The sequence below is a fragment of the Cinclus cinclus genome, chromosome 1 (genome assembly GCF_963662255.1).
Source record: "Cinclus cinclus chromosome 1, bCinCin1.1, whole genome shotgun sequence".
Taxonomy (NCBI): domain Eukaryota; kingdom Metazoa; phylum Chordata; class Aves; order Passeriformes; family Cinclidae; genus Cinclus; species Cinclus cinclus.
In genome coordinates, this window is record NC_085046.1 from 20,596,628 (window position 1) to 20,611,223 (window position 14,596).

General features: G+C 38.3%; 1 protein-coding gene across 1 annotated transcript in view; it reads left to right on the forward strand.

The window, feature by feature from the left end:
- Positions 1-14,596, forward strand: part of ITGA8 (integrin subunit alpha 8) — a 108,373-nt gene that overhangs the window by 23,830 nt on the left and 69,947 nt on the right. The window contains exons 12-13 of the mRNA XM_062494601.1: positions 3,033-3,238; positions 5,407-5,598. Of these exons, the coding sequence (XP_062350585.1) occupies positions 3,033-3,238; positions 5,407-5,598 (398 nt within the window). The remainder of the gene's footprint in view (positions 1-3,032; positions 3,239-5,406; positions 5,599-14,596) is intronic.

Below are 14,596 nucleotides of genomic sequence, written 5' to 3' on the forward strand. Positions count from 1 at the left end.
TGACTCAGAACTCTTAAATTTGTAAATACAAACTCCTACAATTTAAGAGGCCAATTGGAATATCTTCCTTCACCAACAAAAAGGCATAATACTAATCACATAGTCACTTAGAGCCCAGCAAGTGCATACACCCCCGTGCCCCCCTGACTGCTTGTTATCTAAATAATTAAATTGTAGAAGCTGAGAGGCAGAACTGAGTATAAAGTATGGCAAGCAGCAATTGTTTTCTTATTTTACCCACTTGGACAGGAACCAGAAGAAAGTAAATGAGGATAAGGGAGAGTTAGGGAGCTGAAAAATCCTTCCTTTCTATCTATAGTACAATGCTGTTACAGCACAAAAAACCCAAACTCTAATCCCAAACCTCTAGAATTGCCTAAGGGAGAGTTCCTTCTTGCAGAGGACTTGCTGAAGCAGTGTGCTTTGACCTACAGAGCTCATCTCTGAAAGAGAAGGGGAAAATTTAAGAGGATGAGGAAAGGAAGACCTTGGTGGGAGCAGTACATATGAAAACCTGGAGGGAAGGCAAACCAAGTGCTGTGGGTGTTCCAGGTGGCTCTGCTGCCCATAACCATTTGAGAAATAGGTCAGTGTGTTAGATGACTGCCTTCCTTCCACCCGTCCCTCAGTACATCAGAAGATGAACCATCTTAGCTAGCAGATTCTGGTCCCTCCTTCCTGGACTGTTCATGCATTTTATACAGTCATTGCCATTTCTTTTAGCGAAGTTGAAATTTTAGCGGGAAAATAACCCAACACTTCTAGAAGTGTGCACTTCTACCTGGGATGCTGTGTTCCATGTTCCACAAGCTCCAGCTCCTGTCTGCTTGCTTCCTGTATCACCTGGTGAATCTTGTGTTCTGGCTTAGGCTTCTGCTTAGAGAGTTTTAGTACACAATCCATAGTCTGTCTCTTTTCACCGTTTTAGGCACTCTCTATATTGGTCTTAATGGATGAGGGTATTAAAGGTATCTGGGTATCTATTTATTTTATATCAATGTACTGAGAACTTTCTGACTCTCAATGATTTAGTTCCTTATCACCTCTAAAAAAAATCTTCCTTTAGTCTTATAATTGCTCATTTGTAAAATATTCAAGGTAGCCAAGCTCATATTTTATTTAATGGTTTCTACAGCACTTAACTCTGTGGGGTCCCAATGTACTGGGAAAATCTGGACTGTGAGGTATACTAATGTAGTAAATGATGATAGTGCTACTGTATAAGCTTTTAGTCCATGGCATATGTAAAATGACTTATTTTTAAAAGAGCAGTTATGATTTGTTTTTGTTGTTGCTATTGTTTCATGGCAACCATTTCATCTGACATTCTGTCCCAACCACAACTATCTTCCATTAGTCGAGGAAGACTTGTAATGTTTAGTGTGAAAGGAAAATCCCACCTTTGATGTCAAGGCAGCATCTGCTTCCTTCCTTTTTCAGTTATTTATGCCATAGGGTAAAATGTAACACAAAAAAAAATAGGACAGCTATACCAAACAGATCTGACATTTGGAATTACACTTTCCCTTATGGAAACATACTATAAAACTTAGTAGAAAAATAACATTCCTAGAAGTATTTTGGCACAACTTATAGAATGTGTAAGTTCTACAATGCATTTCTTTTTCTATATGTAATATTCTGTGCTAAATTCTACAGTGTGTATCTTAAAATGAGAGTGTACATCAGTGTCAAAAAAGTAGCTGAGCTACTGCTGAATCATACAGATTTTTTTCTATCAGGATTAGGAAAAACAATGTAGTGTAATTTTACTATTTGGCTTACTAATAGGTAAGGCCTCATATTGGAAATATGATGAATTGAGAATGGCAAGTTTTCTGTGAGTTTTACAAAGTTTGAAAAAAATTTTCACTTTAGAGCAAGAGAATATGTTTTCCAAATTAAATATTCTGGGATCAAGTAGTTGTAGTTATTTGCAGTAGCAGACTTCCTTAATACAGATGATCAATATCCACTGAATATAATGCAAATTATTTTATTATCTGGCCTTGAGCAACCTTCAGTAGTTAATCTGATACTATAATTTCATATTTCAGAATAATCCATTAAGAATACTTCTGCTTTTTATGAGTCTGTCAGTCACGGTTGTTTTTATTCGTCACAGTTCATGAAAGGATCTTTTTATTCCCTCTAAATAAATGTTGGTAATATGTTTTGAAACATATTTAGAACAACAGCATGCAAACTATGCTTTGATTGGTCTGTGTTCTACTGAACTATTCTTGGAGTAGCGTAATGGACAGAAAGACTTTTCCCTCTAAGCATCTTATTTTTATGATTTGATTTTGTCCTTTCTCTTTAATAATCAGTTCAAAATATTATACAAGCTCTGCTTGTGTACCTAATATTGAACAGAAATGTTTTCAGAAATAGAGCTTTGGTTTTTTCCAAGTTTCTATTTGAAGCAACAATGAGACATTCTCTATTAATTGATGTTCTACTTCTGTTTCATGTATGTTACTCCAAAATCTGTTGTAAAGTGGCAGGGTTTTTTCTTTTGGTCACTTACTGCTGTATATGTTACAAAAACTAGAGTTTGTACTAAAATTGGTCTCTCACTGGCACTGTTAGTAAAACAGATCTACAGAATTTGTTCTAGTGACACAGATTCATTCTTAGATTCCTGACTTCAGCGTCATCATTTGCAAAGTGTAAGTTTTCAGAGTAAATTTTCAATGTCTATTGTGGGCATGAATTGAAGTACAAGAAATTCCATTTAAGCCTAGAAAGAAACATTTTGGCTGTAATGATGATCAGACGCTGGAAGTAGTTGCCCAGAGAGGTTGTGGAGTCTCTGTCCATGGAGATATTCAAAACTGGACTGAGTATAGCTGTGGACAGCCTTTCTTAACTGACCATGCTTTGACCAAATGTTTGGACTAGGACTCCAGAAGTGCCTACTTACCTCAGTTAGTCTGACTGTATGATAATTATCAGCTTCCTGTTTGGCAAAGTATAAACTATGTTGTTTACACTTAGTCTCTCAGTGACACTGTCATTTTTTGTTTCAGTTTAGATGATATCCTTGTCGGTGCCCCTCTTTTTATGGAGCGAGAATTTGAGAGCAAGCCTAAAGAAGTTGGGCAAGTTTATCTGTACCTGCAAGAAAGTGCATTCCTCTTCCAAGATGCACAAATTCTGACAGGCACTGAAGTATTTGGTAGATTTGGCAGTGCAATCACACACCTTGGAGATCTCAATCAAGATGGATATAATGGTAATTTGTATGTAATGTAGTATGTCTCTAACAGTGGAATTGCAAATACCTAAGCAACAGATATCATGTCTGTGCTGTGCTGTGCTTGGAAAGGCTTTTTGACATATTTGAAATTAATGAGAATTTACACTAATACTAATGAAAGTGTTATTGAGACCCAAATAATGAAAAGCTGACCAATAAGAGGGCAGTCATATTGACTACAGTGTGATTTTTTTACTAAATATTAGTATGTTTATTTGAATAAAAATCCCTTTGGTTTTATAACTTTGATTAACATTTTATTACTTGGTTAAGATGTTTCATTCTTTTGAAAGCTTCCAAGAACTTGAGAGTTCTCTCCTCAAATGCTTGGAAGAGTTTGATAATTGAATGAGACTCAGTACATAATGCATTTTGTCAGCAATGAAAGAATTGGGCAAATACAGAAGTACAATTTTGGAATCAGCCTTCCACTGGTATGCAAGTACTAAAAAAACAGGTACATAATGGGTTCTTTCTGAAATGCTTATAGTACTTGAGCATGAACACAACAAAATGTTCATTTAAGTTAACTGGCAGCCTACATTCAAGCAAGCAGAACAACTAAACTAACTGCTTGATTACCTGAGAAAGCTGGGATACCTTGAACACCTAGAGTTAGCCTCCTAGACATGGTCAGTAGCATCTTGGTTTTCCCTGCATGCATTTCCTTACTTCTTATTTCCAGGGTGTTAGGGATCTTCAAAGCAGGTCTGTCTGCATCTTAAACACCAAGAAGTTTTTCCTGGAAGAGCTGTTTTGCACAGTAGCCTTTAGAATAGTTGTCACACTAAGGAAAAATTAATGAACTTTCCTCATCCTTAGCTGGAGGGCTGTTTTTCACAATCCTCTAGCCACTAGATTCTAGGGCAATGTCCTCATTGTGTGGCTGCTGTGCAAGGGATCATTCATGTCAGGAGTCACAGAATTGCACTGGAGTTCAGAGTGCACAAAATATGAATACCATCCTGTGGGTAGAAGCCATTGGATTGTGACTGCTGAGAGTACACTCACTGGCTTGTCCTGGAATCCCACCATGGAGTTCAGAACAGCTGAACCTCATGGTGGAGAATTCCTGATTTCTACCTGTGAGCAATAGCAGATACCCTCAGCTACTCTTGGCAGGCAGTGTTGGTCTCTTCTCTCCAGAATTTAGATGAGGTAGGCAGAAGACATTTCTGCTTTCTCTGTCACTGTATAAAGACTAAGAAGACTCTAGAGCCAAAGTCTTCTGCTTCATAACTAAATATGCCATAGAGCTTTGGTGCACTTCTACCTTTAGAGTGAAGCTACAGAGTCCAATTGCTCAATTTAAGGTTAATAAAGAAGTCCAGCATCAGCTCCTAGATCAGAACCCAAAAATGAGAGCTATAGATACAAATCCTCTATTGTTTCCTATTGGCCAGCTCAGCTAGCACAGCTGTTAGATCTCAATCTAGACAATAGTCTCCACATCCCGTACACAGAAACTAAGAAGAGTACTGTGAGTTCTGCTTCTTGGATATGGCACCTCATTTTTAAGGATTGAACTATTTAATTCCATAATGCATAAGGGCTCCTGTGAAATTCCTGACTCAGTACACTTCCTATTTCTCAATAAAATGATGAATTGATATAGATGAAAACATGATATTCCATTGTTCCGCTTTGCATTCTAAAGCATTGGATGTTTGAAGGAGTGAAGGTTTTTGTCTATGTTGGCTATGTTATCTGGAAAAAGAAAATTAATTTTATCTAACAGCTGCTCCTTATTAACTAGATGATAGAGGAAATCAAAGAAACTTTGTGCCTGTTTAAAAATATGAAAGTAGAAACAGGCATTCATTAGGTCTTGGTTTATTAAAGCTAATTAAGTGCCCTGGAAATATGTAGAGAAATCCAATATGGATTGGCTATTTAGTATAATTAAATAACCTCTTAATAGGATTATTTTATAAGCTTTTGTCATGAAAGTTTGACGCAGAAAAGATTGCTAGCATTTTGTATATTTGCCTTTATTTAAACTACAATACATGCAGAAGTACAGAATGTTGAAGTTCTTGCATGTTTGTAACAAAAGTAATTTGTGTCTATTTTCCTGCAGGGAGTTAATTTTTAATTGTGTCCATTCTTTTTATCCTTTTTTTAATTTTTTTTTTTCACTGCAGACATTGCTATTGGTGCACCATTCGCAGGAGAAGACGGAAGAGGGAAAGTGCTCATTTACAATGGATACAGTAATGGGTTAAATCCTAACCCTTCCCAAGTTCTCAATGGAGCTTGGGCCTCACAGTCCATGCCTTCGGGATTTGGCTTCACTCTAAGAGGAGACTCAGATGTAGACAAGAATGATTACCCAGGTAAGATTTTTTCATTAGAAAGGGAATTTCATACTTCCATTCTCTGGTAAATGCATCATGCCTAAATTACTCCTTTTGGAAGGCAGAGGTCAGAATAAAGGATAGACATTTCTGAACAGTTCTAGTTTGCTTTCCTGAGAGTTAAAAACAGACTAAACAAATACTCCCTTTCCTGTCAAAAGACATGATCAGAAAGTCAAGCAAGGGCTTAAATAGTTGTATTAACATAAAACATGTGACGTTTACAATGAAAAGCTTTACCCTTTTCCCCCCACTTCCAAAAATTGAATGGTCTCAGCTTATTGAACTTGTAAGGTCTCCTTCATCCTGGCATTCTTTCTTAATTAAAAACAGGTTGGATTGTTGAACAAGGGATTGATTTGGTTGTGTTTCTAAGTTGTTTTTTGCTGACTGAAGAGACACTGAGCTATACATAGTTGCATTACAAAAAAGCAGAGAGAATGCAAATTGCTTAAAGCAGCTATTTTCTTTGGGCCTTTCCATCCCTTTTAGGTTTCAATTTGCTATATGGACTCATCCTTTTTAGGTTAGCTTTGATTCTTCCTAATGAGTTTCCCTGACATGTATTCACATTTATCAAGTTTGTAACATTACTTAAGTTTTTCAGGGAAGCATTTGTTTTTTAAAGAAAATTTTTCCAACCATCTAAGTAGTCTGAATGTAAGTGTGCTTGTATTTGTTCGCTCTCATCTGGAAGCAAACCTGTTCTGTTTCTTTTCATCACAATTCAGAAGCCTTAGTAGGGGTGTGTAGTAAAACATCATATTTTCTTATTGTGAAAGGTTCATCCATAGTAAAAACCTAACAGTCCATGCTTCCCTGACTTACTGTGAAATTGCTGTTGTTAGCCTGGGTTATTTCAAGGCTAGAGTTCTTAAAAGCTGTACTGTTTCACAAGTGAAAATTGTAATTTTTCAAGGGGACAAAAATAGGATCTTTTACCTTTTTGTGATGGATTGTAAAAAATCTTGAAAGAGCTATCTTTCCAAAAGCAGAAGGCAATTTCTGGGAAGGGGTGTTTACAGTAGAAATTACGGTTTTGCAAACAGAAAAGCTGACTACAGAGTAATAAAGTGAGGCTATCATGAGACTAAAGTAAGAAGATCTTTAGCATTTGAGAGAAGAAAGGGATTTTAAATACTGTTCTGACTTTTTGTTTGCATATTGTTGATGTTGCTATTAATAGTCTTTCATTGTCCGTGACTAATGAGGTTCTCTTGGACAGCAGAGCTCTTTATTAAAGTTTCAGCATTTAAACATTTCCTAAAGCACCCACAAGGCCCCCCAGCAAAACCAAAGGAAACAGGATATTGCATTCCTGACATTTCCAAGATGGAAAAGATAGAGGAAAGGGAGAGATTCTTTGACTCAAATAGAGAAGAAAGAAGAGTAGAAGTCTTGCTGCTGTATTATCACACTTTATGTGGAGCACCTTTTAAGCTAATTTGTGGAAAGTTTGGGTGATGAGTCTTGATCTTTCTAAATGTAAACCGAGGAATTGTTGTATAATTGTGAGTTCTCTGTTTGTCACTGTGGCCTCCACCATGCATCCTACTTACAGAATTTCACATTTTGTTATTCACTCACTATGTGCTAGATCATTTGGTTTTATTACAGGAATTACCTAATTAAAAAATGGAAACAAAAGAAACACCACCCTGCATTTATTGTAACTAGCTTTTCCCCTGGATAAGCAGTCCACAGTACTGGTGAAAATCTCTCAGAAAATGAGAAGAAAAACACTTACCATCAGTCAACCAACTCTTCCTTAATTCATGAAGATTTGGAGCACCAAAACAGAGCTGTAAAAATAGTGCAAACATGGCACAATGCTAGCACAAAAATAGAGTTCCTTCCTATGGGAAAAGGGGGGAAAAAAGAAAGGAAATAGTATAGGGAAATGCAAGCCTAGGACAAACATGCTGGGCAATGAAGTAAGCAATCCTCGTGTCAAAGAGCTTTTCTTCTTCACCTCCTATCGGAAACGCTGAAGGGCAGCCCTTGTTAAAGGAGGAAACAAGGTACTGAAGTTGGAAGGATTAGGAAGGAAGTTTTATTTTAGAGAAATGGATCTTGCTGACTATAGAAGGTCTAGAAAATAAGCCTTTAATTCTATGCTTCCCAAACTACTCTTTCTGCCTGTGATTCAAAGAGGGTAGTGGAAGATTAGGGAAAAAAAAATCACAAAAATTTTAACTTAAGCTTTCTAGTGTGTATATTCTAAAAGCAACCATTTTATAAAAAGCAAAATGCAATAAAATCATCTTATTCTGACTTAACTCTCTCAGAAGTTCTGCACTGGAAGATGAGAGACTGCCACTGTCTAAGGTGAGATTCTCCAAGCATGTAGTTCTTCCATGGCTTGAGTTCAGCTGTTCAAAACTGACCTGTATAACTATAGCTGTGTTTGTATAATTTACTTAAGCACTTGTGCCTAACATTGTTCATGAGGCAGGCATGTTCATACTATGAAATGGGAGGCTGAGACATGGAAGTTACTCTGTTACTCTGCCATTTCATTTCTAATGCACTGTATAGCATTTTCAGAGGCTTAAAGAGGCCTTCTTTAAATCAGACCATAAGGTAATGTCTTTGGAGCAGGTGACTGACCCAGAGGGCAGAAGATACCACCTGCTTATATGGCTTCTTATCACAGACCACTGAGCTTTGTCCTGGGATTGCTGTACTGACCCCAGCAACCAGTGCTCTTTGATTACAAGTTGGGTAATACAGTTCCTAAAATGTGATGGTGAACCACAGTCAAATTTTTCTCCCACTGGAAAAAGGTTAAATTCTCTCTTGGCTGGGAATTCAGTTCAGGCTGAGATCTCTGTATTAGCCTTCTGGAGAAGAGCAGTGTTCTGGTACAGGAAGTAATATCTTCTCTCTTCATCCAAATGCCAGAATAAGCTCAGGAACAGGGAAGGAAATAGGGAGCAGACAAAGACTCCCTGGTGCACAGAGCTCTTCAAATCCATCAGCTTTCCTGTGGATGGAGTGGTTTCTCTTTTCTCCTGTTCCTGCAACTCCTGGCCACAAAAGGGAGAGAGTCTCCCCCACTGCCCATTTTCTAGTCTTTAGGAAAGGCAGAGAAAGAGTCTCTTGTCCCTCATGATCCCAGGTGTAGAATAAATTTGGGAGAAAACTGATCATGAGCAGGTTTAATGGTGGAGTAGCAGAGCACACAAGGAAGAGCATAATACAGCCATACTGAGAGATGAAAGATCTGTCTAGCACCATAGCATGTTTCCAACTGTGGCCCGCAATAGATATCCTGAGATCTGTGCAGTTGTGATATTTCCCAGAATATTCACCCAGCATTAACCAACCAGAATATCAATGTGGCCCTGAGTCAGAGGTGGCACATCCAAAATTAGTATCGCTTGACAGACCTTTTCTTCCATGAATCTGACCAATCAGCTGTAGAACTCATGCAGACTTTTGGCACATGCAGCATTTGCCAAGGGAACCCACAGGCCAGCTGTATTTTTTGTGAAGTAATTCTCACTGTGTCCCATTCAAATCTTGAATTTTCCACTGGACAGTTTCTAGTTCTTATACTGAACAGATAGCAGACAGTTCTGCAGTCTAGTTATTTGACAGACTTCTGACATCCTTCCTCTATCAGCCATGTGTTTTAGCAATCCTGTGGAAGGAGTTCTAATATATTTAGTTGTTCCTTGTGCAGTGGAGAATGGCACACCAGTTCTACTGTACCAAATGATTGTTCAGTCGTGCCACCACTGCTGCCTCTTCTCCTCTTTTTCATATAGTTTCTTACATAAGAAGCAGTTAGTTTATTACTTGTGTCTGTGTAAAGTCTTGCTTCTGATAAAGATTTTACCATTGACCTGCATTTCATACTTAACCAATATTTTTTAAAAAGCTGTATCTTCTCTACTGAGGAGAAAATCAGAATTAGTCCTTGAAAAAACAATAATCCCAAATATTTTTTCATTGCTATCAGTAATCATGTTTGTGCAAGAAAGTAAAGTGAGCCAGGAACTGTGGTCTGGCCTTGAGGCTCCTCTGCACAGCAGAGCTCACTATCATGAAACCACTGGAACAGGACAGTGGTACCCAAACTCCCTTTTGTGAAAGGTCTTTGGCCCAGGCCGTTCCCAGCTGCTATCTGGGAGAGTACCAGCTTGCACAAACTAAAATCAGAGCTAATCTGTACTAACAATACAAAAATAGGTGCAGTGCTTACACACTGCTCAAGCTCATGCCCTGCCTTTATTGCACAAACACAGGGTACAGACAACTTAATAACTAACTAGTCAGCATCATACCTAAACAGGAAACTTTCTTCGGTAGGGTCAGCATGCAGACAGAACTGCTTTTCCTTCTTGTTAATAGTTCTGTCAGTGTAACGACCATCTGTCTTCAGCTGTCCTGGCACAGATGTAGTCACTGTAACAGACACAGTAATGGACCTCTCAGCATTGTGAAAATACAGAAGTTTTTTCAAAAGGGAAGACTGAGTTTCTTACTAAGTACAACCTTCGGTTTACATCTCTGCAGCTTTCCAGGGAGGGAGTTTTGTAAATTGTGTCATACTTATAGACGCTCCAGATGTCATGTACCCAGAACTGTTCCTTTATCAGCACAGACAGAGGTGATAATATGGTAGTCTTTGCTTTACAGGCTTGGAGGCAGTGGGAAACTTTCAACCCTGGGAAGCAGCAGAGGCAGAAAAGTATGCTGATCATCCTAACATCTGAGTTGCTCATGCAGCTGCCCTCTCTGTGCTTGTGTTCTTCACCTTCTGAGGGCTCCTTCTCACCTAGCAAGATGGCAATGCCAAGCAGTAGTGATGATGGTAGTTAATGGATGGATGCTCCGTTCTCTGGAGTCATGTAAGAGGCAGAATCTGATTAAATTTTGTAGTCAGATAAGACTAGTAAAAGGAAACACGTTAAGTATGTTAGTCAGATACATTGTGCCAAGCCACAATGTGCAGCTTTCCCAGTCTTCCAAACATGACACTGACAAGTTTAGCACCATATTTACCTGAAACACTCAGTATCTCTTCAGTACACAGTATGTACCCAGTATTTGAAGGAAAAGACTACTTAATCCTCCTGAGGTACTTCTACGCTAGTAAATGAAATATGCTGTCTTTGGTTCTGAACTATCACTGAACACGCCCTGTGCACACTATCAAACTCACTTTTTTTCCAAAACAGGGTTCCTGCATGCTCACTTTTTTTGCAGTCTAATAATTGGCATGGGTTAGGGCTGCATTAGGGCTATTTTAATGATACTACTGCAGATAGTAAAGATACAGCATACAGGCACATTCTCTGACACTATTTTACTAACGCTGACATAATTGTAACATCTTTCAGCAGATGATCCACATCACTGTTTTCTGACAACTCATGTTTTAAGGTCATATTCAAAAGAGAAGATCTGGTCTCACTTGTGCTGCAATAGTAAATACTGGTTTAATGTCATTATTCTGGATTGAGAGTCATAAAAAAGAGTAAATGGGATTAAAGAAATAAAGGAGGTAATGGGATTGAAAAAAATGCAAAGGATGGGCTTTTCACATCAGTTGAAATCCAAATACAGTGTTAGCTGGAATTCTGTGCAAGATTCTGTGCTGAAGTGAGGACATGGCAAAGCAGCATTGTGCTGTGTCTGAGGCCATGCTAGTGAGGGCTGTAACACAATTTATATAACCATGGGATTCTCTGTAATAGCAGCTCTACAAGGTTTGCATAAAAATATTCTGAAATACTTGCCTCAGCACAGTCTTCCTGCCTGTCTTCTGTGCTGGGACATCTGGGATGCATAATAATATCTTTCAAGGCAGCTTCCACTGTCCTGTAAATCTGAGGGCCCCTTTGCTCCATCCTGAGCTTTATGTGTGTTATCAAGGCCTAGAGCAGGGAATGAAGCAAAGGCATGCATTTTGAATTATAGTTTATTTTATTTATAATTTTATTTGTCTTTTTCTATTGGCATAGGTCAATTTTCATAGGAACAAAAGAAATCCATTAATCTGTTTAATGGGAAAGAAATTTGTTTCTTTTGGCTTCTGGGCGTCTGTTCAAAGCTGGCCCCACTGAGTGGCTGGAGTCTGTGATTATCTAGGTGATGATGCTGCACTTCCAGCTGGTTCATCTATCTGTACAGGGCTCAGACATTTGTAGGCTGTAAGGTTTCCACCCTCACATTTCAGCATATGTTCAGTCACTTGATGGCTGGTTATAGCTGAGCAAATAGTTTATAATTAACAATTTACTCAACTCATTAAACTTGCTTTCTTATTGTGGCATATCCTCCAGAAAACTAGAGTTTCTTCAAATGTGTTTCTGAATCAGGATGATATAACCAGTTTCTTTTAACAGTGTGGGTAGATTCAGAACAGTGCTTTGGATGAATTCACTGTGCAAAGACTATTCATTTTAGTTAATTGCTGGAATAAATTTTGCACTATTGTCTCTGCTCCCTGCTGGTTTAGCTGCTTGTAAGTCTTCCTTAAGAGTGTCATTCAGGAATCAGTGCCAGTGAAGCTTCATGTTCAAGGTATCCTACTTTAGAACAAACACAGCTGCTGGCCTGTTCTTTTGTTTGTTCTTTATAGTCAAGCCTTTGTCAGCACAGGGAAATGTATAAAGCTATCTTCATGCCTTGTTATTTTAGACTCAGTTTTTATCTTAAGAATGTCATAGTAGTTAAACGACTCTAGAAACATTTTAAGAAGGAAAGAAGTGTAATAAGAAGACAGAATTTCCACAGAACTTCAGTAATCCAGTCTAATCTTAATAAAACAGGAATATTTAACAGCTCCATCTGCTGAGTACATTAACTCGAACAGCAGGAAGAAAATCCTCAAATTTCTTTCTGAGAGGCAAGGGTTCTTCAAGATTAATAAATTTTTTTGAGAACAGTAGGCATTGTGCCAACAATATTACAAATCGGAATCTAGTGATGATTAAAATATTAGTTGGTCCAGGAGATTTGTGGAAGACAAACAGATTAAGTCAATGAGAAGCTGCATCTGCTCTGGTAAGAGGGGACTCTTGAATGTGGGAGCCAGAACAATGGCTTGGGTTCTGCCAGCAAATGCAGAAAAGCTTCAGTGCTTCTACCAGCTAATTATTTTTTCACATGAATAATCAGTCAAAAGTATAGTGACAGGCCAAGAATTGTGTACAAATATGTTGATTTTATGGGAAAGTATTATCTCTGTAATTTATAGGTGTGCTTTTCTAAATTTCTTCATGATATTTTGTGAAATCACAGTATTGTGCCCAATAGAAAGTAAGAGTAAAGCAATCGTTCCCAGTGAGTAGTGTTTTACTTAAGGAATAAAGCATTAACTGTCCTCTTTGGGATTTTTGTAATATAATGAATAATATTGTTGTATTGTGAAAGGGAATCATTCAGATAAAAGAGAAGCATTGATATGAATTAGCCTTAGGTGTTACCTGTAACAGACCTGCTACCAGAATGGTTTAAAAAGGGAGAAGGATTAAGGTAGTTGAGAATGATAGGATTGGAAGAAAGTGACTCTGCTTTGAATGATGGCTGTTTGTAATATTTAAAAAAATTCTTGAGTAAAGCTGGGTATGCTGGACAGGACTGTCTTTTATTATGGTCAAGCCTGAAGTGATGGCCATTTAAAGGCATTTTTATTCTGGACCTTTCCTACTGAGATTTGGGGTTGTAATGCACGCTGAAATCCTAGGAAATAAACAGAGATATGATCACGGGCCTTTTTGGCACCTGATCTGTCGAGGAAAATAAAAAGCAAGAAGGCTCACAAAGATTTTTAAATAGAGTTTACAGTTAAGCGGTTTTCTATCTTTTGCAGAATTTCTATTAGCACCTGTGCTCAGATAGAATATAACTGTTTTCCAGTCCCTTTCTATACTATACAATGAAACTGACAGACTGCATAAAGTTATGTTTAAAGCTGTCAGCAAATCGTTGGAGTCCCCAAAGGTAACACAGGTTCCTGCCCGTGTCCTGGTAGAGTTGCAGTGGGGAGGTGACTCAGCTGTCGTTTCATTTTTGAGTTTCTGACAAGTGAGGTGTTTGCCAGTTGTGTATATGGTTGTTTTTCTTGGCCACTGTCCCACATGTACCGAGATGAGACACCATGTCTTGGCAATTTCTCTTGGGATTGCTGGATAGGCTCCAGCCAAGTGTGAGGTGCTGAACATGATGCATGCTTGTCCCTGCTCAGACTCCCTGAGGCTGCATCTCTCAGAGAGAATGGGGGTGACCTTTAAAAATATGAGGAAATAAAAAAATTTTCTCAAGTTTATAAATGAATATGTCTTGTTGAGATAGGAAGTAGGACTTTATCGATCTTCCTACTTCCTGTATTTGGTTGAAGGTTTAGTAAGCATCATGGCAAATTTCTGCCCTTTATCACACAGTATTTCAGGTTTGGCACAGTCACATGGAAGAAGGTACAAGTGAATCCACAAGATTACAAAATCCAGTGTCCCTTTCAGTGCCATCACTTTAACTTTTTATGATAATTTTATCTCAGTAAATAGACTTCTTGCACCAGACAGCATCTTGCAACCTTTCTCTTCAGAGCAAAGTAAACTTGAAGTATTTGAAATAAGCATTAGGATTGTTTAACTTTGTGCAGTGCCCCTTGACTTCGGTTAAGTATGTCCTAAAGACACTTGTTTCTGCATTATGCTCTGTGAACTCTACCAGCTGGGACTTCAATGCATACAACCCGTGAGCTGTGTTAAAAATGGAAGTTAAAAATTCCTGTGGAGTTGTTCTGTGCTTGTTTTCTTAATTTTTGCAGTGTGGTTGTGACCCATAGCTCATTTATTAGTCAAAAGCAATGAGGCAGAAGCACATGGGTGCTGCCACCAACCCTTCCTTACAGATCTTGCACGTGAGCAGCTGGTAGACAATCTTCTCAAACAGACAGCGTGGGCAAAGTGGTCATTTAACTAAACCAATGAGAGTCCTCATCATCCCAGAAACTTGA